Below are 26,421 nucleotides of genomic sequence, written 5' to 3'. Positions count from 1 at the left end.
AAAAAAATTCATTTTATTTTTTACTCTCCACAACAAAATCCTAGCTCAAGACACTATTGAACCCCCTAAAAGAAAATCCTAGAGCCGCCATTGATTCTTGCTCAAGTTTAGTTACTTTAACAACAATAGAAATAAAATCAAACCAAAAGGAGAAATACATAATACCACACATGCAATTAATACTTAAAAAAAATTTGTTTGAATCTCATTCTCTCTCCTTTGTGCATGTGTTTCGTTTCACTTAAGAAATAAATTCATATTGCAAAATATTTTAGTCTTTAACAATTTACATTTTTCTATATTCACTAATGTGTAATATAATAGAAATTAATTCCCAAAATATTATAACATAACTTAAATAATTTTTCATTAAAATTTTCAAAATACTACACCTGCATCGCGCTGAACATTCGCTAGTTAATATTAATATCCAATGTATACAGGTAATTGATACTTATGTGGCAGTTATTACTAGACAATTATATATGTAAAACGAATGAATATTTGAGAGTTGGAACCAATGAGGTCGTTTTGATGTAACATTTAAGTCTTTTATTAGTCCGTGGATAAACAAATTTCAAAGAAAAGAGGTTACATAAAGTAATGTCTTTTATATACACGTTTATTTTTTTTTTTTTTTTTTTTTTAAACAAGGCAAGATTTTCATACACTACCATCATAAATACACAACTATACAGTTCCATATGTCTACCAGTGTCCATATAGTATCAAGTCAGGGACTCTGGCTAGTCACTCGTCCACGTCCCAAGTTGACGCTCAACATCAATCCAAGCTCGTAAGAACTTAAAAGTCTTGCAAGATTACCTTTTACTTAACAGCTTCTCAGTAGATATCAGATTTCCTGTATCAGAAACTTGTTCATTGAATATCAAGTTCCAGTGATATTCCTTGCATGAGCAGGGACCCTTAACAAATGAAAGTGTTCTATGTTCTAAGTTCCCAACAGTATCAAACTCCAAATTCACTCAATTTGTGGCAATCAACAAAAGCCTTGAGGTCTTAGTGATCATAATATGGGGCAGAACGCTCAAACTGATCAGTCCAAATGCAAAACCAAGCTTCTCACTATGGCTGAACTGCCTCCAGCTTTCAACCATATTCACCATCATCATGTGAAATCCAACTAAGATCAGGAACATATCCATTTTCTTTGATTGTGGACAACAAAGAATTTAAATTTGCATAAATTTTGTCTGATTGAAGGTGTGACATGTCTCCAGCAGTAAAATAGTGTACCTGACTTCTAACAACAATCCAACTAATTCCTGGAGGCTTAATTAAACCCTTCTCTTTGAGCCATGTTCTTATTTGTCTCACTTCCAACCAATGTCCAGCCGCAGCATAGATGTTAGATAGCAAAACATAATTCCCTGGATTCATAGGTTCTAATTCAACAAGTTTTTCAAAAATGTTTTCAGCTAGCTTAGTGTTGTTATTAACTCGACAAGCACTGAGCAAAGCTCTCCAAACTGAGGCATCTGGTTCGATCGGCATTGATTTGATAAACTCTCTAGCTTCATCTAAACGTCCTCCACGACCAAGCAGATCAACCACACAACCATAGTGAGCAAGCTCAGGTGTTATATTAAAATCCTGAATCATGGATTGAAAAAGCTCCAATCCCTTCTCTAGCAAACCTGAATGGCTGCAGGCAGACATAACAGATAAAAAAGTTACTCCATTTGGTTGGTAACCTTCTTCTAACATTTGTAAGAAGGCAAGTATAGCATCATATCCCCGACCGTGCACACGATAGCCAGTAATCATAGCATTCCACGAGATAATATTTCTCCTAGGCAAAGCGTCAAAGATCTTTTTAGCATTTTGCATACTACCGCATCTTGCATACATTGTTATAAAAGCGTTTGCAAGAGACAGATTGAAACCGAGATAGGAATGCCTTCTAATTACATAAGCATGCAAGCATTGGCCTTGAGGAAGATTTGCAAGGTCTGTACACGATGAGAGAACATTTATAATTGTCACAGGGTTTGGCTCCACTTCAGAAATCATGCGATTAAATAGTAACAAAGCTTCATGGACTTGGTTGTCATTGATATAGTTGGCAATAATAGAATTCCATGAGATCAAATCTCTATTTGTACAGGACTCAAATAAAGTCCTAGCTGATGCTTCATCACCGCAGTTCATGTACATATCTGTAAGTATGGTGTTCAAAGATAAGTTTACTTCAATACCATGTTTTACCACAAAGCCATGAATTGATTGCCCAACATTAAGACAAGTTTCATCTTCACAAGTGGCAAGAATAGATATTATTGTGTATGAGTTGGGTTTGAATTCTGACTTTCGCATGACCCCAAACAGTTGCCATGCTTCACTCCTCATTTTGCTATGAGCCAATGCCAAGATCATAGTGTTCCACGATATTACATTTAAACTTCTCAACTCAGCAAAAACCTTTTGTACAGCTTCAACACAATTTAGCTCTGCATACATGCTTAGCAATGCATTTCCCTGAGAAACATCCATCTTCATCCTGCACTTGATTGCATGAGCATGTAAACTTTTACCCTTTCTCAAGCCATCAGCAAACTTGGCACATGTGGACAGCATGATAGAAATAGTTCTTTCATCTTCCTTAAGGCCTTTGTTTTTCATACTAATAAACAAACTTAGGGCTTCCTCATAACAGCCAAAATCAATATATGCAGATATCATAGAATTCCACAAAGCAACATCACATTTAGGGATGGTATCAAACAACGCACAGGATGACGCTAGGCTACCATTTTCACTGTAAATATTAAGCAATGCATTTACAATGAACAAATCACCAACATAGTTCAACTTGATAGCCATTTGATGGATTTGCATACCCAATTGGAGAGACTCAAATTCCGCACAGGCTTGGATAACAACCAACATTGTAACAGAATCAAAATGAACCCCATTCTCAAGCATTGACAGAAAAAGATTTAAAGCTTCCAAGTAATTCCCAACATCAACATAACCATTAATCATTGCATTCCAGCTCACTATGCTCCTCACAATCATCAAATCAAACACAAGACGAGAAATTCTCACATCAAATTTCAAATAAAACCCAATCAAAGCAGTACCCACATGGGGATCCAAATCAAACAATCCATTCCTCAAACAATACCCATGTATCTCCTTCCCTAGTCTAATTTCCAAACCATCCTCACAAGCCAAAAGCAACGCCACCACAGTGCGCGAATTAGCCTTAAAACCCTCCCTTTCCATCTCCCTAAACAAAAAAACCGCCTCCTCATGATAAAAACACCCCACATACCCCGAAATCAATGCATTCCACGAAACCACATCTCTCACACGCATTTCATCAAACACCTTTCGCGCTTCGTCAATCAACCCGCATTTACAATAGAAGTCAACCAGAGCCGTCCCAACTCGAATATCCCTGATCAAACTCGTACCCAGAATGCTAGAATGTATGTTCTTGCCACTCTCGACGGCGCTCAACCTCGCACACGCCTTGAGAACAAGAGGCAAAGTGGCATTATCAGGAGCTATACCGAGAGATGCCATTTGAGTATACGTAGTGAGGATTGCATGGTCATCTTTGAGCTTAGTGTGGTGCTTTATGATTGAATTCCAACGTTCCCTTGAATGGTTTTGGTTTTTGAGGCATAGAAGAGTTGCACTCACAGGTACTTCCATCGAAGCTGGGTCCTTCACAATATTTGGCGGGAAAGCGACTTATGAAAAAGCAGATGATAAGGAAACTAGGACGAAATTGCACTTTTCACCCTTAAATTGTATTGTTTTCATTTTGGTACCCTTGAAAATTTTCAGTTTAGACTATCATAGTGATATATATATATATATATATACACACACCATAATTGGTCACTAAGTAAATATATCTATACTTATTGGTTTAGTTAATTTGTGAAGTAGGTAACAGGTGTTCTTATATGGTTGGTAGGTCGTTGATTAGTGAGTTAACATTTTTTGTTTGTTTGTTTGTTTCGGCTTTCCAGATACTCTGTTCTTGTGTAGAAAAGGTAGAGCCTTGTAATCTTCAATTGCTTAATGAGAAAATTAATCATTTTTCCACTTTTTGATTTCTCTCAATCTCTCACTCTGCTTCCATAGCCTCTTTAGCATTTTGTTTTGTTTATAAATTGTTTGCCTAATGCTAATATAAAAATGATGTTGCAGTTGTTGATGTTGTGGACTTATGGTTTTGTAATATTAGAGAGGATGATTTTTTTTTTTTTTTTTTTAAAGTATTTGAATTATGTCAATCAATGTTAAAATTCAGAGTGGATGTTGCTAGTTCTTGGTATAAAATAAAAAAAATCTATTGAGCTTTTCTTGTGCCTTTGTTTTAGTTGTCTTATTCAATTTTGTTGAAGGAACCATATTTGGTATTTGTTAAGCTCAGCTTCTTGTAATAGCTCATTGTTGCGTTTGTGAGAATAATTCTTCACTAATCAAGATGGTTAAAGTTTAGAAGAATGTTACATTTTCACAATATTTTCATAACAAATTCTAAGTGATTGGTTGTTATCGGATGTTACAAGTTGGCAAAAAAGTAATTTAAGTTGTGAATTCAAATTAGAACTAATAACAACTTAATAAGTATAATTTGTTGTGAAAGTATTGTGAAAATATTGTGAACGTAGCAATTCTCTAAAATTTATTGCCAATTTAATTTCAACTTGACAAACTTTGTATCACTAATTATGATTAATATTACAATGGTTTGGTAAGATCTACATGAGCAACAGATGGATGGTAAATACATGTAGGGTTGGGATATATTTCAAGTGCATAAAAAGCAAAAGATAATCATAAACAAACTCATGCTTATTGCAAAGCTTATAAACTTAAAGAGGTAAAAACATCTCAAGCTCTACAATTGTGCCCTTTATTCAAACAAAAAATTGCTAAAATAAGGCATGAAGATAAACAATAAATAATTTATGTACAATCTTTTACTCTAATGTCAAGTCATTGGAAATAAACATACAAAAATAGAATTTATTATTGTTATTCATAAAACTTGTGGTTACAAATCCCTCCCCTTTAATATATTTTACAAAGGCCATCTTCCACTAAGCCGAAGACTATCTCCTTAGTTCACTTATGCGAGGGCTGTATACATTATTCAACGGTTCAACCACCATGAACTCTAAAGACTCTAAATTCTTTGTATAGTGTTGTAATGCATCTTGTTGGCATGGGACTGTACATCCATCTAATCTCACCCCTACCATGTGTAAATTGCCCATCAAGAATCTCTCCATTTGCAAATGAAGCTATCTATCCATCTCCCATCCTGTTGTGTACAAATCAAGCACAAAAGATATATAAGTTGAGTTGTATTGCTAGGCCACCTTAATTTATCTCTATTCCAAATCCATTTCAATAAATCCCAAATAATCAACATTAAAAGCATGTAACAAAATCTTACACCACATAAATTTAAAAAGAGATAATAGCAACTAATTACATATCAGTTTCTATTTTACACATCTCACATTAAGCAAGAGCAATTAATTATTGTAGAAGCAAATACTCAACAATTTTATATTATTCTTACAGTGTTTACTTAAGTCATATGAGCACCAATATCCTATTTCAAGGTTCTACGTCGAGAAATTGCACCACGTCAATTATAGGTGCAAAGCATTTAATAAGCCAAAGAACCAACTCAGTTAGTATGAGAGAAAGACCATCTCTATATATTTGGTAAAGGATATTGAAACCTGCAACAACACAGAAAAATTGAATAGAGCTTTATTACTTATCAAAAAAAGATGGTAGATATCTTAGATACAAAACTTATAAATTCCAGCAAAATTGAAGATGAAGAGAACCTTATCAATTCTTATAAGTAAATATCTATATATTAACTTCCCATCAAAATTGAGAATGATATACAAAGTTCAGCATACGTTGTCTAAAAAATAAAAGCCATCTATAAGAAACTCAACCAAATAGCAACTGGTACATAGGTAACAAAAATTCTAAACCAAGGTAACACAGTAAAGTTTAAACCCAATAAACCTTAATTTACACCATGCAAACATTTATATTCCATTTTAAGTAGCATTGTTTAAACATCTGAGATACAAAGTTATCAAACACATGGTGCACAAGCAAACATGTTCTCACCTCGGCCGCATTCTAGCCAAAGCTTAGTATAAAATTTTTCATTTTCCCCCTTCTAAACCCCCTTCCCCAAGACCACCACACAGTTAAAACAATACCACAACAAATGAGCACCACATGACACCCATCCACCAAAAGCAAGAGAATAAGCCAACTGAAAAACGTCAAGAAAGTAAGCATTTTCACAAACATCTTACAGGCAATCTTTCAAGATATCAATCGTATGTATTAACCCCGTCAATTTGAACTTCTATTTACAATTTTAGTGAAATATCAACATCAAATACATGAAACTCATTACCTAATTCAGTAATTTTGGCAAACATATGGGTGGCATTCACATCCAGCAGCAAAGAATGGAGGTTGTCTACTTTTGAGCCAACCCTTTGCTTAGTGACATCTCCAGAACAATCTTCACAACTCTTTCAGTACCTGAAAGACTGAAAGATTTATAAAGATTCTATTTCTAAGGAGAATTTCAATGAGCAGAGAATAATTTTGGCAGTACCAGCATGTACAAAGGAGAACAATGTATGGCGGTAAGCGTATGCTACTTCATGTCTTGAAGATTTGAGGAGAGGAAAAAAATGAAAACATGAGAGAGAGAGAGAGTGGGAGAAAGAGGAGGATGAGATAATGTCATAACGGTCTTTGTAGTTTGTATTTCCCCGGATTGAGATTTGAAAGTATTGAGTTTGCCGCGCAAGGGGATTTAGAAATTTTTTTATTTTTTAAATATGATGTGGCGCTTAATGCTTATGTCAAATCTTTTTAATGACTTGGTGTGTTTCTTTTGGGTGGGATTAGGGCTGTCCACGGGTTGGCCAGATCGGGTTTGTACCCAAACCATAATTGACCTGTTCAAGATCAAGTGGGTGGTTTTCCAACTTGCAACTGACTTGTGTATAGCAACGATTTTGTTGGTTTATGTTGCTGGTAAGTGGTGGTTGTTTTCGGGTAAAATTGAAAATCATTGAAATCTGCCGAAATGCGATGAGATCTCGTTAGATCCGGCGAGATCCTGCCAGTTCCACCCAAGATTTGGTGAGAACTCATTGGATCCGACGAGATTTCCGCCAAATCATGTGGAGAAATCACCGATTCAACCAGATCCGGTGTATATCATGCCAAAAATCACTGGAATAGTTGAAAATGTGGTCGAAAATCTAGAAAAAATGGTTGGAGTTGATGGTCTTCGGGCAGGTTGGGTTTCATGGGTTTTAGAAAGAGGAGATCCGAAACCAACCTCTAGCATTGGGTTTTTAATGTCCAACTGCCGAATTCGTTGGATCGGGAGGTTCCGAGTCGAGTTCAAGCAGGTAGGGTGGGTGGGCGAGTAAGTTGGACAGCCCTAGGTGGGACTACAAGGTTAGCTTGCGGACCTTGTGGTTCCAAACCAGCCAGTAATTTCCCAATACAAACATATACACTCATTAATTAACCACATGATTCGGTAAAGTTTACCTACTCATTGATTTTTCCTTAAGCTTTTGTGTTAGGTCATTAAAAACAAAAAAGCGTTGTGTTAGTCAATTGAACACATCTTTACTGTTCAAGTGATTGGTTTTATTCAATGCAGTACCGGTAGTGTGGATGCCATTGCTCTACTAACTACTAAGCCATTGGTTTAGTATATCATTCAAAACATTTATGATGTTCAATCTTCATAGAGTTTACTATGAACTTTTTTCCCATTTGTAATGTTTTCAAACATACTTGAAGATGAAACCTACAAATGACTTATGGTGTGGATATTGCATATGCAATAATGCAGGTTTGATTTTCCAATTCTTACCTTGATAAATATATAAGACTTCCAGGATGACATATACAACATATTTAAACCAACATAAATGATTTATATTTACATGTTCAAAATTCAGTTCAATGTTGAATATTTAACTGCAAGTGCTACATTTCCTTTTATATTAAAAAGGCTGAAAGTTTAGTTCAAACAACAAGCAGAGATTGCCAAAATGAATGCCTAAGTGTAAGATTACAGAATATATAGTGTTACTTAATTTTCAACATAATTGTACTAAATCATATTCATTATATAATCAATTGAAATGAAAATTTTGTTTTGCCTATTGAGACAAAAGACCTGATTGTGTGTTGATGTGTTCCTAAATCCTAATAAAGCCGAATGAAAGTTTTCAATAATACATTAGAAGCATGACAGTTCTATACATTAGAGTGTATTTGATTAAGAAAACTTACAAAAATCAATAGTACACTTTTCTATGAATACATACGGCCTGTTTAATATACAAATCTAGGCTACCCTATTTCTTTTATTTTTTATGCGAGTTATAATTATTTTGATTATACTTCCAAAAAAAAAGAAAAAGAAAAAGAAAAGAAAGCCACACGCGACTAGTATTTGCAAAAGAAAAAGTCTAGGATCACAAAATTTTTCACAACTTTTTGCCACAACTATGATGTGGCAAAGTGAGACTGATGAAGAAAAAATAGTAGGCTTATGTGTAAGCGATGATTAATCACTCACAGTCTACCACATCACAATTGTAGCAAAAAAATTGTGAAATAATTTGTGATCTTAAAACTACTCTTTGCAAAAGAGTAATGTTATTAAACACACACCATTACACACTTGCAATACACTAAAACTGTGACTTGAAGTCGATTTCCAAGATTTTAGTGTATTTTAAATGCATGTAAAAACGTGTGCATGCAACAGAGTGATGTGTACTTGTATTTTTCTTTTGCAAAAGGTTATAAAGGAAAACAAGAAGGAAGATATAGGACTTAACTAACGATCTTAAGGAGGAGACTAGGCTAGGAAGGAAGGAAGGAATGTAGTCGTGTCTCCATGAGGACTGAGGAGATACATCATACATCCAAAAAACTGGGATTTTAAAGCCCATTAGGGAAGTTCCATCAACCCAGCAGACCCATTACAATTTAAAACCTATTAGACCCACTTAAATTAAATCAAACCCACATCCATCTGTGAAATGATTTCCCTAAGGCCTGTTTAGTTGAATAGTGCCCTTTTTTCGTTGGAGAGGAGAAAGTATACCATATTATGGATATATGAGTACTCTCTCTCACAGATAAGTGAAACCGACTAGCTGTGAGAGAGAGAGAGGACTCATATACCCGTCACATTGTATATTTTTCCATTGGGAGAGGGGAAATAAAGGGATTAAAAACAAAATACCTGGATTCACCATTTGGGGTGTTTTGTTTTTTCCCAAATTGGAGAAAAAGAGTGGCATAGATGATAATTTACTTATTTGTCCCTATCCTCCCTCAACATTAATTTTTTTTTTTCAACATTAAGTTTAGTTTTTTTTTCCCTAATAAAAAAATTATTTTTTTAAATATATAGTAAAGGTATGAGAGTAAATTTAAACAAACATTATTTTTTATCATCTCATTTTTCTTTTTACCCAAAAAAGATAGTTTTTCATTTTTGCATTTTTCACCCCTAACCAAACGCACATAAGAAAAAACTAATATTTTTCTATTTTTCTTTTTCACTCCTCATCATTTTCTACCCCCCATTTCTTTATCCTTCCGGCCAAACCACGTTGAAGGGCAACAATACTCTTCCATCTACTTTCATGTTCTAAATATACATATCTTCTTTTTGTCTTTTAAAATGTATCAATCTTATCAAGAACATCTACTAATCACTTTTCCTTTACGTAATTTGCACTGTAAGACCATGGTCAACAATACTCTTCCATCTACTTTCATGTTTTAAATATACATATCTTTTTTTTGTCTTTTAAAATGTGACAATCTTATCAAGAAACTTCTTCTAACCACTTTTCCTTTACGTAATTTGTCACAAACCTGATTAGTAGTAGTGCATAAGGTCTTCGCTCTTTCTATCCCTTGTCACACTCCAGTTCCAAGTCCAACAAAGAACAAAGAAACCCAACAATGAGTTAATGATGAATGACATATAATTCAGCCCTACAACTAATCAGGTTTGTGACATTTAATCAAATTTAGTGACCTGCTTAACGGGTTGAGGACTTGTATAGTTGTATATGTATTACGATCACTCAAGATCATTAGTCAATTGCAAGAAAAATGTTAGGATTACAATTTTTGCCACAACTTTTGTAACAATTTCCTCTCGTGGCGAGTTATGAGTAATGAAATAAAAGTTGTAGATCCATATGAGTCCACAAATCCACCCCTCACAATTCTTTACATAGATAAATTATGACAAAAGTTGTGGTCTCATCTATAACTACTGTAGCATTCTTGGTTTGTCAAACACTTCTCAGTGGAATGAGATCAGATCACAAGCCAAAATCATAGTGCCTAGAGTGTTTCATTCCTTTTAGAGTGTTTCGCGTCGAGAGGGTAGTGTGAAAAGCGGACATTGTTTTTTGCGTGTGGACCGTTGTTTTGGACAAAATTTGGCCTGGTGTTTCGGAAAATGACTCTTGAATGTTCACCCGGTTTTATTTTTATTAAAAAAAAAATCATTATTTATGTTTAAGCTTTCTAGAGGATAACAACTTTGTTGACTGGCTGGTCAAAGAAAGATTAGTTGCAAATAAATTAAAAGAAAAGAGAATAAAAAAACAATCTGGATTAAAAAGGAAATGGTCTGGAAAGAAAAGGCTATCTTATAAGATATGGTATCTTCATAGCTAAAATCATACTCCACATTCACTCAATTTGTGGCAATCAAAAAAAAGTCTTGAGGTGTTAGTAATCATAATATGGGGCAGAACCCTCAAACTGATCAGTCCAAATGCAAAACCAAGCTTCTCACTATGGCTGAACTGCCTCCAGCTTTCAACCATATTCACCTTCATCATGTGAAATCCAACTAAGATCAGGAACATATCCATTTTCTTTGATTGTGGACAACAAAGAATTTAAATTTGCATAAATTTTGTCTGATTGAAGGTGTGACATGTCTCCAGCAGTAAAATAGTGTACTCCTCATCATTTTCTACCCCCCATTTCTTTATCCTTCCGGCCAAACCACGTTGAAGGGCAACAATACTCTTCCATCTACTTTCATGTTCTAAATATACATATCTTCTTTTTGTCTTTTAAAATGTATCAATCTTATCAAGAACATCTACTAATCACTTTTCCTTTACGTAATTTGCACTGTAAGACCATGGTCAACAATACTCTTCCATCTACTTTCATGTTTTAAATATACATATCTTTTTTTTGTCTTTTAAAATGTGACAATCTTATCAAGAAACTTCTTCTAACCACTTTTCCTTTATGTAATTTGTCACAAACCTGATTAGTAGTAGTGCATAAGGTCTTCGCTCTTTCTATCCCTTGTCACACTCCAGTTCCAAGTCCAACAAAGAACAAAGAAACCCAACAATGAGTTAATGATGAATGACATATAATTCAGCCCTACAACTAATCAGGTTTGTGACATTTAATCAAATTTAGTGACCTGCTTAACGGGTTGAGGACTTGTATAGTTGTATATGTATTACGATCACTCAAGATCATTAGTCAATTGCAAGAAAAATGTTAGGATTACAATTTTTGCCACAACTTTTGTAACAATTTCCTCTCGTGGCGAGTTATGAGTAATGAAATAAAAGTTGTAGATCCATATGAGTCCACAAATCCACCCCTCACAATTCTTTACATAGATAAATTATGACAAAAGTTGTGGTCTCATCTATAACTACTGTAGCATTCTTGGTTTGTCAAACACTTCTCAGTGGAATGAGATCACATCACAAGCCAAAATCATAGTGCCTAGAGTGTTTCATTCCTTTTAGAGTGTTTCGCGTCGAGAGGGTAGTGTGAAAAGCGGAATTGTTTTTTGCGTGTGGACCGTTGTTTTGGACAAAATTTGGCCTGGTGTTTCGGAAAATGACTCTTGAATGTTCACCCGGTTTTATTTTTATTAAAAAAAAAATCATTATTTATGTTTAAGCTTTCTAGAGGATAACAACTTTGTTGACTGGCTGGTCAAAGAAAGATTAGTTGCAAATAAATTAAAAGAAAAGAGAATAAAAAAACAATCTGGATTAAAAAGGAAATGGTCTGGAAAGAAAAGGCTATCTTATAAGATATGGTATCTTCATAGCTAAAATCATACTCCACATTCACTCAATTTGTGGCAATCAAAAAAAAGTCTTGAGGTGTTAGTAATCATAATATGGGGCAGAACCGTCAAACTGATCAGTCCAAATGCAAAACCAAGCTTCTCACTATGGCTGAACTGCCTCCAGCTTTCAACCATATTCACCTTCATCATGTGAAATCCAACTAAGATCAGGAACATATCCATTTTCTTTGATTGTGGACAACAAAGAATTTAAATTTGCATAAATTTTGTCTGATTGAAGGTGTGACATGTCTCCAGCAGTAAAATAGTGTACCTGACTTCTAACAACAATCCAACTAATTCCTGGAGGCTTATTTAAACCCATCTCTTTGATCCATGTTCTTATTTGTCTCACTTCCAACCAATGTCCTGCCGCAGCATAGATGTTAGATAGCAAAACATAATTCCCTGGATTCATAGGTTCTAATTCAACAACTTTTTCAAAAATGTTTTCAGCTAGTTTTGTATTGTAATTAACTCGACAAGCACTGAGCAAAGCTCTCCAAACTGATGCATCTGGTTTGATCGGCATTGATTTGATCATATATATTAAGATGTCATCTTCAAGAAGAAAAAAGCAAATGTTGATTCCATGAATATTCTTGTCCCTCAAAACAAAATGACACATCTTGCTAATGTTATTCAGAGCTGACAACCAATATAATTGCCCACACTGTTTACAATGAAAAGAGTAGTTATTAGCGTGCCTGTTATTATAAGGAAAAGCATGCAACAAAGCTCATAAGATATGAGCACTTCCAAGTAGCCATGAAAAAAGATACCAAATTCTTATGTATGCAATATGCTTAAGACGAAATATGGACAAATCACAAATGTGAGACAAAAATATAGCCAAGAAAGTTGTGAAAAAAAATTAAAGAATGGAAGCAGAGAGAGAGAGAGAGATGTTTGGTGGATTTATAATTAGGGGGGAAAATGTCAGGCAGTCGAGCTTAAATGTACAGATTCAATTCTTAGAAGTGGTCCTTTTCATACAAATAGTGGCATTTTACCAAACACACAGAAATTGGACACTTTTTTTCTTCCCTCTCTCAAAAGTAGTGATGTTAATATTTTATAATATGGAAAAATGTTAACGGGTACAGTAAATTGCGTTTTAAAGATGAGTTATTGTGGAGTCTAGTTAATAAAAATGAATAAAAATTTAGCATGAATTAGTGAAAGTGGATAAAAATAATGCTGAAGTAATAAATGAAACTCAAAAAGTTAGCTCAATTGATTTCGTATCTTATAAAGCTAGTCAAAAATCTAACATAAGGCAATTCCTTAACGTGTTCATTAACACTACCCTCAAACTTAGTAATCTATCTTCATAATATCAATAACTTGGTGACATGAATTTGCTTCACAATAATTGAAATAATCTTTTTTGATAATCATGAAAGATTTTATTGAAGCAAGCAACAAAAGCTTACTAGGAACAGATCAAATTAAGATCCTCAAAATACATATCAAGAAAGGCTTGAGGCCCAGCAACTAAATCAAAACAGCCCCATGACCTATTCTTTAACAGACCAGCCTGCTAAAACATGAGGAGATCTGTTTACCTCTCTATAAGTCCCCAATTAAAAGAATAAGAAGAGAAAGAAACAGAGAGGGCTAAGGCTTATGCTATGTTGCTTGAAATTCTCTAAGGAGTTTCTGCAACTATCTTCTGAATGGTTTCAATACTCAATTTTGAATCACTTTCAATCATGATGTTTTCCTAATTGAGAGACTTTGCGAGCTGAATTAACCGGAGGATGGCCCCCGCCACAGCTTGAAGAGGGATGTTGGTATTAACCCTTTTAGAGATAGCTAATTAATCCTTTACAGGTACAAAATTCAGTTCAATGTTGAAGATTTAACTGCAAGTGCTACATTTCCTTTTATATTAAAAGGGCTGAAAGTTTAGTTCAAACAACAAGAAGAGGCTGTCAAATGAATGCTCAAGTGTAAGATTACAGAATATGTAGTGTTACTTAATTTTCAACATAATAGTACTAAATCATATTTATTATATAATCAGTTGAAATGAAAATTTTGTTTTGCCTATTAAGACAGAAGACCTGCTTGCGTGTTGATGTGTTCCTAAATCCTAATAAAGCCGAATGAAAGTTTTCAATAATACATTAGAAGCATGACAGTTCTATACATTAGAAATGTATTTGATTAAGAAAACTTACAAAAATCAATAGTACACTTTTCAAATAATACATATGGCCTGTTTAATCTTCAAATCTAGGTTACCCTATTTCTTTTTCTTTTTTTTTTTTTTAAATTTTTTTTATGTTAATAATACTATTTTGATTATAATTCCCCCCCCCCNACAACTAATCAGGTTTGCTACTTTTAATCAAATGCAGTGACTTGCTTAATGGGTTGGGGACTTGTATAGTAGTATACGTGTCAAGAGCACTTGAGATCATTAGTCAATCGCGAGGAAAATGCTAGGATTACAACTTTTGCTATAACTTTTGTTACAACTTGTCCATGTGGCAAGTTATGAGTGGTGAAATAAAAGTGGTGAGTTTATATGAGTTCACAAATTTACCACTGATAACTCTCCACGTGAATAAATTGTGGTAAAAATTATGGTCCTAACATTCATAATTGGTATAATATTTTTTACATTCATAATTGGTATAATATTTTTTGTTTGTCAAACATGCTTCTCAGTGGAAAGAGATCACATCACAAACCAAAATCATAGTGCCTTTTAGCCTAATTTTTAACTTGACTTGACTTAGGCCATGATTATCAGTATTATGTGGGCAAGTCATGAGTGGTGAAATAAAAATAGTGAATCCATATAAGTCTAAAAATTCACTATTTACAACTCTTTTCATGAATAAGTTGTGATTCTAATATTTGGTATAGTATTTTTGGTTTGTTAAACACGCTTCTCAGTGGAAAGAGATCACATCACAAGCCAAAATTATAGTGCCTTCCAGCCGAGCAGGTATATGGTGTACCCGGCATATATGCCGGGTCACTCACTGACTGGCGGGTCCCACACACTGTGGGGCCCGCCTATGTGTGAGAGACCCGGCATATATGCCGGGTACAACATATAATTTTCGCTTCCAGCCTAGCTGTTGACTTGACTTAGGCCTTAATTACCGGTACCATTTTTATCCCACAGGCACAGCTAAGCTATATAGCCCGCTCCTGGCCAAGCTAATCATTTATGAGCATCCAATTCCAAGTCCAGAAGAAAGAAACACAGGAATGGCAAAACTCAATTGTCGAAAAAAAAAGAATGGCAAAACTCAGCCTACCGCTACTACTACTTGTACTTCTCATTGTCTTCACCACTTCTTTCTCTTGTCCTCAACATCAAAAAGAAGCCCTTCTCCACTTTAAAGTCTCTCTCATCAATGCTACTTCTTCTTTTCCATCAGCCAAAGAAGACGTGCTTCTTTTGTTTGAATCATGGAATTCTAGTCCAGATTGTTGTGACTGGTACAGGGTATATTGTGATTATCAATTTGGTTCAAGGAATGTGATTGCTCTAAATCTGGGGGACAACGTGAGTCTTGAGCCCGCAGTTTTGGCTTCCACCATCTTGACACCACTCTTTCACATTAGAAGCTTGGAGAAACTTGATTTGTCCCTATGTGGAATACAGGGGGAATTGCCTGGCGACGGCATTGCCAATCTGACCAAATTAATTAATCTTGATTTGAGTTGCAATGACTTCAGCGGCTCCATTCCCTCTCAAATTTTTAACTTGAGGTATCTCCAAAATCTTGATGTAAGTTATAATTCATTCAGTGGAAATATCCCTAACGAGATAGGGAACAAAACAGAGTTGCAGGGATTGTCTCTTCAACACAACAATTTCTTTGGTAAAATTCCATCTTCAATTTTGAACTTGAAGAGATTGGAAACATTGGACTTGAGTTCCAATTCATTGTCCATGGAAATTCCTATCGATATTGGCAATCTATCTAACATGATCATTTTGATATTTAGAAACAATGTGCTCACAGGCACAATCCTGTCATCCATATGGAAATTGCCGAAGTTGGAAGTACTTGACTTGGAAAACAACTTGTTCATTGGGGAAATTCCATTCTGGTTGTTCAATATAACGAGGTTGGTGAGTCTTTTCCTTGGAGGAAATAATCTCATTTGGAATACTAAAGCAAAGATTGTTCAAAGTCTACGTTAATCGACTTGTCTATGAAGTCTTGTGGTCTTGCAAGAAGAATTCCACTCTGGATTTCTATGCTTAAGACGACTTTTTGGACTTGAGTGACAACAAGTTAGAAGGAATGCTCCCACAATGGCTTGTTAAAATGAAAGTGCCATGTATCATTCTATCAAATAACAATTTCACAGGTTCTCTCCCACCTGGTCTCTTTGACAATCCAAACTTAAGGATTCTTACTCTGTCTCCGAACAATTTTTATGGAGAACTGCCAAACAACTTTGGTAATGCGACTTCAATCATGGATCTCATGTTGGATGGAAACAATTTTTCAGGAAAGGTTCCTGAATCCATCAACAACATGGATTACCTCACTGTATTGGACTTGTCAAACAACAGATTTTCTGGCAACTTTTTTCTAGCTTTTTGGCACAAATGCCCTGAAATCATTGATTTGTCTTCTAACGAATTCTCAGGTGAAGTTCAAACTGACTCTCTTATAAATACTGGTGTTCTTGTATTAGGCAAAAATAAGTTTTCTGGTAGCTTGTCTAGAAGCCTTACAAGTATGATCTCACTTCAATTCCTAGACATACATGACAACAAAATCACCGGTAAACTACCAGATTTTATTTGCCAAATTTCCACCCTTAAAATCCTAAATTTACGAAACAACTCCATCCAAGGTTCAGTCCCTGATTGTATTTCCAATCTTCCTAGCCTCCAAATTCTTGATCTCTCAAGCAACCATCTTGTTGGAGAAATCCCTCTAAATTTTGGAAAGCTTACTAGTATGATCGAAATACCCCATGTACTTTCGTTTGTTATTTCTTTTGGATTGGGTGATTTAAAGATTCAGGATTTGATTTTAAATTGGAAGAAGTCAAAACAAGGTCTATCATTCAAAAACCTCAAGCTCTATTCTTTGTTAGACTTGTCAAGTAATCAACTTTCTGGTGAAATTCCAGCTTCATTGGGAAGTTTGAAGGCTCTAAAGCTTCTCAACGTCTCATTTAACAACCTTTATGGGAGTATACCCAAAAGTCTTGGAGATTTAAAAAATCTAGAGAGTTTGGGCTTATCACACAACAATTTATCGGGCTCAATTCCACAATCATTATCAAAGTTACAACAATTGACTATTTTGGATGTCAATAACAACAAGCTCATAGGTAAGATTCCGGTGGGTAACCAAATGGATATAATGAATGATCCAAACTTTTATGCCAACAATAGTGGGTTGTGTGGAATGCAAATTCGGGTGCCATGTCCAGAAGACACGTCACCAACAAAACCACCAAGAGTTGAAAGTAAGGAAACATGGCTCTCGTGGGAAGGAGTGGGAATTGGTTATGCACTTGGCTTCTTTATAGCAGTAGGAATCTTTTATCATACTGAGTATTTTGTCCTTGCAAAATATTTCAATTACCGTTGTCAACAAAGAAGGTAAATGGTGTAAATTTCAAGTTTCTTACAGGTTATGCATGCAATCTATGGTCAAATATCCCAGCATTGCAAGACTTTAGTCAAGCAAATAATGTTGACTAGTAGTAATTCATAAGTAACTTGCTTAGGACTAGGAGTCTACTGTTTTGGATTGTAAGGGCGATGTTTCTGTTGTAATTTAGTAGTCAGTGAAGCTTATTTCTTATTGTCTTTGTGTTGACGCGTTTTTATTAAGTTGAGGTTTTTTATTTTTTTTGTTTGTTTGCAATTTTGCACATATAAAAGCAAGAATTTCTGTTTTTTTTTTTTTTTTTTGAGAAAAAAAAAGCAAGAAATTTAGTTTAAAAGGTTTGAGATTCTGTAATGTAACATTTTTTATGTGATTCTTTTTAGAGTAAAATATTATTTTGGTCTCTAAACTTTATTAAAAGTTTGTTTTTCATCCCTAAATTTTAAGAAGTTTATTTTTTTTCCCTTAAACTATTGAAGATATTTTATTTATGTCTTCAAACTTTACCAAAAGTTTGGTTTTCATCTCTAAACTATTGAAAAAAAAAAAAGTTCTATTTTCATCCATTTTTTTGTCTCTAAACTATTGAAAAAACTCTTTACAAAGTTTAGGGATGAAAAAGAATTTTTTAAAGTTTAGGTACAAAAAAACAAACTTTTGATAAAGTTTAGGAACCAAAATAGTATTTTACCTTTTTTTTTTTTTTTTGGCCTCAACCTCATCAAAGTTTAGCATTTATGTTATTAATTACTCTCTCTCTCTCTCTCTCTCTCTCTCTATATATATATATATATAAATATATTCAAAATCGTATTATCTGTATAAAAAAAAAAATACTGTTGGATTGCACACTTTATTATGCTTAACACACATGCCAAATTTTATATTGATCAAATGTTATTTACTACCAAATCAATCAACTCTTCTTTTTTAATTTAAAATTAAAAAACTTAATATTTAATTATTTTGCAAAAAAAAAAAAAAACCATTGATCTATTATAATCTTAAGTTTTTGCAAGTATAAAGAACATAAAGAGGCAAGCTTATATATAATTTTCAAAACATAATTCCAATCAAATTGATTAGGTGGTTTTATTTTGTCAGGTTACATGTTTTCTGTTTTGTTAATTCACATACCAAATTTCATATCAATAAGATGTTATTTACTATTCAATCTATAAATTCAACTTTTATGCATAATTCTAAAAACTTGAAATTTAAGCATGTTAAAGATGATATATCTATCTATTTATCTCTAATTGTCTTCAAATTTTGGATAATGTAATTTAACAGTGAATATGTTAAAATAAATATCCAATGAAAATTATATTAAGTTATTTAAGATTGTTAAAAGCTACACTAGCTTTAATTTTAATCAAAATTGTAATTGCCTAAATCGGTGTTTTGTTTTTAGAAAGGGTTTAATGAACTAAATGCATTTATTTCCACTTATTAATTATGTAGAATGATTTTTATAGTTATTTTTTCTAAAATTTGTACGAGAAACAATTGATTAGGATTATGGTATTCTTGCTCGAGTTTAGTTACTTTAACAACAATAGAAATAAAATCAAACCAAAAGGAGAAAAACATAATACAACATATGCAATTAATACTTAAAATTTTTTTGTTAGAATCTCATTCCCTCTTCTTTGTGCATGTGTTTCATTTCACTTAAGAAATACATTCATATTGCAAAATATTTTAGTCTTTAACAATTTACATTCTTCTATATTCACTAATGTGTAATATAGTAGAAATTAATTCCCAAAATATTATAACATAGCTTAAATAATTTTTTATTAAAATTTTCAAAATACTACACGTGCCTCGCGCTGAACATTTGCTAGTTAATATTAATATCCAATGTATAAAGGTAATTGATACTTATGTGGCTGTTATTACTAGACAATTATATATGTAAAACGAATGAATATTTGAGAGTTGGAACCAATGAGGTCGTTTTGATGTAACATTTAAGTCTTTTATTAGTCCGTGGATAGACAAATTTCAAAGAAAAGAGGTTACATAAAGATTACAGAAAATATATGTGCGAATCAGAAAAAAAAAAAAAAAAAAAAAAAATCAAGGCAAGATTTTCATACACTACCATCATAAATACACAACTATACAATTCCATATGTCTACCACTACCAGTGTTCATATAGTATCTAGTCAGGGACTCTGGCTAGTCACTCCTCCACGTCCCAAGTTGACGCTCAAACATCAATCCAAGCTCATAAGAACTTAAAAGTCTTGCAAGATTACCTTTTACTTAACAGCTTCTCAGTAGATATCAGATTCCTTTATCAGAAACTTGTTCATTGAATATCAAGTTCCAATGATATTCCTTGCATGATCAGGGACCCTTAACAAATGAAAGTGTTCTATGTTCTAAGTTCCCAACAGTATCAAACTCTACATTCACTCAATTCGTGGCAATCAAAAAAAAGTCTTGAGGTGTTAGTAATTAATCATAATATGGGGCAGAACCCTCAAACTGATCAGTCCAAATGCAAAACCAAGCTTCTCACTATAGCTGAACTGCCTCCAGCTTTCAACCATATTCACCTTCATCATGTGAAATCCAACAAAGATCAGGAACATATCCATTTTCTTTGATTGTGGACAACAAAGAATTTAAATTTGCATAAATTTTGTCTGATTGAAGGTGTGACATGTCTCCAGCAGTAAAATAGTGGACCTGACTTCTAACAACAATCCAACTAATTCCTGGAGGCTTATTTAAACCCTTCTCTTTAAGCCATATATGTTCTTATTTGTCTAACTTCCAACCAATGTCCTGCCGCAGCATAGATGTTAGATAGCAATACATAATTCCCTGGATTCATAGGTTCTAATTCAGCAAGTTTTTCAAAAATGTTTTCAGCTAGCTTTGTGTTGTAATTAACTCGACAGGCGCTGAGCAAAGCTCTCCAAACTGATGCATCTGGTTTGATCGGCATTGATTTGATAAACTCTCTAGCTTCATCTAAACGTCCTCCACGACCAAGCAGATCAACCACACAACCATAGTGAGCAAGCTCAGGTGTTATATTAAAATCCTGAATCATGGATTGAAAAAGCTCCAATCCCTTCTCTAGCAAACCTGAATGGCTGCAGGCAGACATAACAGATAAAAAAGTTACTCCATTTGGTTGGTAACCTTCTTCTAACATTTGTAAGAAGGCAAGTATAGCATCATATCCCCGACCATGCACACGATAGCCAGTAATCATGGTATTCCACGAGATAATATTTCTCCTAGGCAAAGTGTCAAAGATCTTTTTAGCATTTTGCATGCTACCGCATCTTGCATACATCTATATATTACTAAAAGCTGAAGCGTAGTGTTTAATGTTGCTGCTTTCATGTTGCGCCACATCAGCTGCCACGTCATTTTTAAAAAATATATATAATTTTTCCTACAATTTTAAAATTTTTTTTACAATTTTCAGTCTTATAAATACAATCCACTGTTTATTTATTTACTTCCACTGTCACTCTATAATAAATCTAACCCACTACTTATTTATTTACTTCCACTATCACCATATAATAAATCTGTATAATTAATCTAGCACACCTCTTATTTATTTAGTTCCATTATCAAGTCTAACCCAAAACCTTTTCAATTCAGCTTCAGGATTTTGTGTGAGCTTTTTCAGCTTAAAGGAAAAAATAAAATTAAATAAATAAATAAATAAAAAAACGTTGAAACCTTTCAAGCTTTAGGTTTTTTTTTTTTTTTTTTTTCCAATTTTCCTATAATTGTTTTTAACATTTTTTTTTAATATTCACATTTCTCCAACCTTTCTCTCTTCCTTACCATTTCATCTCCCCACTACTTCTTCAATCTTTCTCCCTCCCTTACCTTTTCATCTCCCCACTACCCTCTACATTAATATCATTCTTCCTTTTTCCCTTCATCTTCCTTTATTTTTGCCTCTTCTTATTCACACCCTCTTACTATAAATTTGTCACTATCTCTTCTATTCTATGCGTAGTTTTTCCTCACAAAAAAAAAGGTACTCTCTCTCTCTCTCTCTCTCTCTCTCTCTCTAAATTTTTTGGTGGATTTTTTTTATTTTTTATTGCATCTCTACTTTAGGTTGATAATTTTTTATATTCTTTAAAACTCTATTTTGGGTTAATGCAATTTAGTTTTGTTTTTTAAATTGTTGTTGTTGTTTATTTTATTTTTTATTCTCTTTTATTGTTAAATGTTATCCTATTGCGATCTAAAGAATTAAATATAGCGTATAAAAATATAATATTATTCTATTACATAGCATGATTTGAATAATTTGGTATTTATTTTGTTACATAGTACGATTTTTTATAGTTCTCAATTAGGATGTTAAACTATGAGACTTTACTAATTTTTGTTTATTTTCTAATCCTTTGTGGTGGACAAAGTACTTTTAATAGTTGTATTAGAAGTACTCTATAATGCCATTCATTTAAAGAAAAGCAAAGGTTAGCCAAACGAAAATAATTGGATATGTGACAAATTGCAAAAGTTAAAATTTGTATATATACAATAATTGTTTATTTGATAATATGTTTTGAGTAGCCGAAATTATAATTTCTACAAAGAAAATAACCTTAATAGATTATCAAAAACAAAATATTATCCTAATATTGGTTCAATTAATCATTGTTAAGTTTTATTAATTTTTTTTTAGTTTACATTTTTTTGGTGTTTTAGATTGTTCCTATGTTACATATATGATTGTTCCTATAATAAATAAAAATATAATTACGAAATGCATTACTCATTATTAGATTAGTTTAAATTGTAAAAATAATAATAATAAAACCACCATAAAAATAATTATCACGCGCAACGCGCGGGTCTTCGACTAGTTGTTATAAAAGCGTTTGCAAGAGACAGATTGAAACCGAGATAGGAATGCCTTCTAATTACATAAGCATGCAAGCATTGGCCTTGAGGAAGATTTGCAAGGTCTGTACACAATGAGAGAACACTTATAATCGTCACAGGGTTTGGCTCCACTTCAGAAATCATGCGATTAAATAATAACAAAGCTTCATGGACTTGGTTGTCATTGATATAGTTAGCAATAATAGAATTCCATGAGATCAAATCTCTATTTGTACAGGACTCAAATAAAGTCCTAGCTGATGCTTCATCACCGCAGTTCATGTACATATCTGTAAGTATGGTGTTCAAAGATAAGTTTACTTCAATACCATGTTTTACCACAAAGCCATGAATTGATCGCCCAACATTAAGACAAGTTTCATCTTCACAAGTGGCAAGAATAGATATTATTGTGTATGAGTTGGGTTTGAATTCTGACTTTCACATGACCCCAAAGAGTTGCCATGCTTCACTCCTCATTTTGCTATGAGCCAATGCCAAGATCATAGTGTTCCACGATATTACATTTAAACTTCTCAACCAGCAAAAACCTTTTGTACAGCTTCAACACAATTTAGTTCTGCATACATGCTTAGCAATGCATTTCCCAGAGAAACATCCATCTTCATCCTGCATTTGATTGCATGAGCATGTAAACTTTTACCCTTTCTCAAGCCATCAGCAAACTTGGCACATGTGAACAGCATGATAGAAATAGTTCTTTCATCTTCCTTGAGGCCTTTGTTTTTCATACTAATAAACAAACTTAGGGCTTCCTCGTAACAGCCAAAGTCAATATATGCAGATATCATAGAATTCCACAAAGCAACATCACATGTACGGATGGTATCAAACAACACACAGGATGACGCTAGGCTACCATTTTCACTGTACATATTAAGTAATGCATTTACAATGAACAAATCACCAACATATTTCAACTTGATAGCCATTTGATGGATTTGCATACCCAATTGGAGAGACTCAAATTCCGCACAGGCTTGGATAACAACCAACATTGTAAAACAGAATCAAAATGAACCCCATTCTCAAGCATTGACATAAAAAGATTTAAAGCTTCCAAGTAATTCCCAACATCAACATAACCATTAATCATTGCATTCCAGCTCCCTATGCTCCTCACAATCATCAAATCAAACACAAGACGAGAAATTCTCACATCAAATTTCAAATAAAACCCAATCAAAGCAGTACCCACATGGGGATCCAAATCAAACAATCCATTCCCCAAACAATACCCATGTATCTCCTTCCCTAGTCTAATTTCCAAACCATCCCCGCAAGCCAAAAGCAACGCCGCCACAGTGTGCAAATTAGCCTTAAAACCCTCCCTTTCCATCTCCCTAAACCAAAAAACCGCCTCCTCATGATAAAAACACCCCACATACCCCGAAATCAATGCATTCCACGAAACCACATCTCTCACACGCATTTCATCAACACCTTTCGCGCTTCTTCAATCAACCCGCATTTACAATAGAAGTCAACCAGAGCCGTCCCAACTCGAATATCCCCGATCAAACTCGTACCCAGAATGCTAGAATGTATGTTCTTGCCACTCTCGACGGCGCTCAACCTCGCACACGCCTTGAGAACAAGAGGCAAAGTGGCATTATCAGGAGCTATACGGAGAAATGCCATTTGGGTATAAGTAGTGAGGATTGCATGGTCATCTTTGAGCTTAGTGTGGTGCTTTATGATTGAATTCCAACGTTCGCTTGAATGGTTTTGGTTTTTGAGGCTTAGAAGAGTTGCACTCACAGGTACTTCCATTGAAGCTGGGTCCTTCACAATATTTGGCGGGGGAAGCGCCTTATAAAAAAGCAGATGATAAGGAACCTAAGACGAAATTGCACTTTTCACCCTTAGAGTTTATATTGTTTTCATTTTGGCACCTTTGAAAATTTTCAGATTAGATTATCTCATTATCATAGTGATATATATATATATATATATAGACACCCACACCTCGGTCACTAATTTGAACATTTCCAATAATATTATATTATATATAAAAAATACACTCTTCATTTCATAAAACCCATGAAACGTTTTATATTTTAAATTATTATTGTAGGGTCAGTTTTTGTAGCCCAGGCCCAAAGGATATGGGTTAAAGGCCCAACAAACCTAGAATAATGAATTTGTAGAAAGTGGGCAAAAGAGCTGGGCTGATTATGAAGTAAACAGTGGTGGGCTAGATTACTTGCGGTGAGGATAACATGAAATAACGCTCAAACAACTCCATGAATGAATGTCCGAAGATGTGTTTTATTGAGTGAACAGTGATTACAACATTCAGAGCTATAATCAAACTTTTCTCTCCCTCTCTCTTTTCTCCCCCTTTTGTTAGGGACCCTTCTTCTTTATATAGCATTCTCTCCCATCATCTCCACCGTCCACCTGTTCTTCATCTGCGTATCCACTCAAGTGCACGTCATGTCAGGTGTCTGCTTCAGTTCTTAGTGAGTGGCGGTAGCTAAGATTGCACTGTTCAGGGGTCTTCTCCACATAAATGCGGCCAGAAAAGCTGTTGCAGCGCATTAAATACGGTGGTGGCAGCTTTTCCTTTAGGTATCTTATTGTTCTGATCATCCCCAGACCTACCTAGAACTTATCATTATCATTGGGATCGCTGGGAAGATTGTGTGGATCTTCCTCACGTTTGTTTGATCAAGACTATTTGTGGCCAAGGAGTGAGACGTCTTCGGACACGTGGTGGTCTCTCCGGACAGTATTCCCCCTCTACTTCTGGGCTTCTTGCCTTCAAATGGGCCGTTCCTACCCAACTATATCTCTTCGGAAGTACGATACTTCTTAACCCGGTACTCCAGGCCCGTTAAGTGGCTCTCAGTCTTTACCCCCCACAATTATAGTTCCTCCAAAAAAAAAGAAAAAAAAGAAAGGAAGTTATCATATAAGTTTAATACTTTTATTATTGAAAGTTTGAAACTAGAATTTTAAAGTCATATTGTGAATGTTTATCATTATTATTACTTTTTAAGCCCCATATCTCTAATTTCTAATACTTATTTTGTTTGTATTTTTTACCTCAAAATTAAAGCGTTTTGCCCAAATAGAATAAAATTTCATATTTTTCAATCCAAAAATTAAAAAGAAGAAGAAAAAAATTTGACCTCAAAAAGAATCAATTTAAAGTACAATTAGTTCAAAATGGACCGAAATTGGACTGAAGCGGACCGAAAAGACTAAAATAGACCAAATGGACCAATGTATGTCAAAGTGAACCGAGATGACCTGAAATAGATTGAAATGCTATGTTAATGTGAAAAAGAAAATATATATAACCAACCTAGAGTATCCATAACTGACCCAAAATTTTAGATTTTTTTTTTTTTTTGGGGTTGAATTTTTAAATACCACATACATTGAGAAAATTACGTATTTCTTCTCTCTTTTGATATTACTAAGGCTTAACAAAGCAAAATCCTTGGTATAATAGCAACTATAAAAAGGTTCTATTCATGGGACACTATTTGTCTATACCAAGAAAATTGGATTGGATTTCTATTAGGAGAAAAAAAAAAAAAAAAAAAAACCCAATGTCTCTTTTTCAAGGAAACAAAAGCATCACTTTTAATTATAGAGACTGGCTCTTCTATGCAAGCTAGAGCTAATTATTTCCAGAATTTTGAGCACCTTCT

At 34.0% G+C, this 26,421-nt stretch overlaps 3 protein-coding genes, 1 long non-coding RNA gene and 1 pseudogene across 5 annotated transcripts; 2 read left to right on the top strand and 3 right to left on the bottom strand.

Moving 5' to 3' along the window:
* Positions 1-658: 658 nt before the first annotated feature.
* Positions 659-3,882, bottom strand: LOC112003921 (pentatricopeptide repeat-containing protein At2g13600-like). Its single transcript, XM_024036145.2, has one exon. The coding sequence runs from the start codon at positions 3,682-3,684 to the stop codon at positions 1,111-1,113; it is 2,574 nt and encodes an 857-aa protein (XP_023891913.1). The 5' UTR covers positions 3,685-3,882; the 3' UTR covers positions 659-1,110.
* Positions 3,883-4,938: 1,056 nt separating this feature from the next.
* Positions 4,939-7,040, bottom strand: LOC136066730 (uncharacterized). 2 transcript variants are annotated; one of them, XR_010628216.1, is made up of 4 exons: positions 6,656-7,040; positions 6,449-6,579; positions 5,576-5,741; positions 4,939-5,311 (listed from the first exon to the last, which is right to left on the bottom strand). It is a non-coding gene; the product is annotated as an uncharacterized LOC136066730 (long non-coding RNA). The 2 variants fall into 2 exon arrangements; XR_010628215.1 differs by lacking the exon at positions 5,576-5,741 and having other exon boundaries at positions 6,656-7,030.
* Positions 7,041-15,497: 8,457 nt separating this feature from the next.
* LOC112003910 (receptor-like protein 46) lies at positions 15,498-16,412 on the top strand. Its single transcript, XM_024036134.1, has one exon. The coding sequence runs from the start codon at positions 15,498-15,500 to the stop codon at positions 16,410-16,412; it is 915 nt and encodes a 304-aa protein (XP_023891902.1).
* A 127-nt stretch (positions 16,413-16,539) lies between these two features.
* LOC112003909 (receptor-like protein 46) lies at positions 16,540-17,841 on the top strand. The gene has a single exon (XM_024036133.1). The coding sequence runs from the start codon at positions 16,540-16,542 to the stop codon at positions 17,839-17,841; it is 1,302 nt and encodes a 433-aa protein (XP_023891901.1).
* Positions 17,842-20,404: 2,563 nt separating this feature from the next.
* Positions 20,405-24,529, bottom strand: LOC112003907 (putative pentatricopeptide repeat-containing protein At3g23330; annotated as a pseudogene).
* Between the last annotated feature and the right edge of the window lie 1,892 nt (positions 24,530-26,421).

The sequence above is a fragment of the Quercus suber genome, unplaced genomic scaffold (genome assembly GCF_002906115.3).
Source record: "Quercus suber isolate HL8 unplaced genomic scaffold, Cork oak 2.0 scaffold_44, whole genome shotgun sequence".
NCBI classification, from domain to species: domain Eukaryota; kingdom Viridiplantae; phylum Streptophyta; class Magnoliopsida; order Fagales; family Fagaceae; genus Quercus; species Quercus suber.
The sequence above is the reverse complement of the archived record's forward strand: the minus strand, read 5'-3'. Positions and strand labels throughout refer to the sequence as shown.

Excerpts from the sequence above, each read along its gene's own strand:
- LOC112003921 (XM_024036145.2), bottom strand. The coding sequence starts at position 3,684 with ATGGAAGTACCTGTGAGTGCAACTCTTCTATGCCTCAAAAACCAAAAC.
- LOC112003910 (XM_024036134.1), top strand. The coding sequence starts at position 15,498 with ATGGCAAAACTCAGCCTACCGCTACTACTACTTGTACTTCTCATTGTC.
- LOC112003909 (XM_024036133.1), top strand. The coding sequence starts at position 16,540 with ATGAAAGTGCCATGTATCATTCTATCAAATAACAATTTCACAGGTTCT.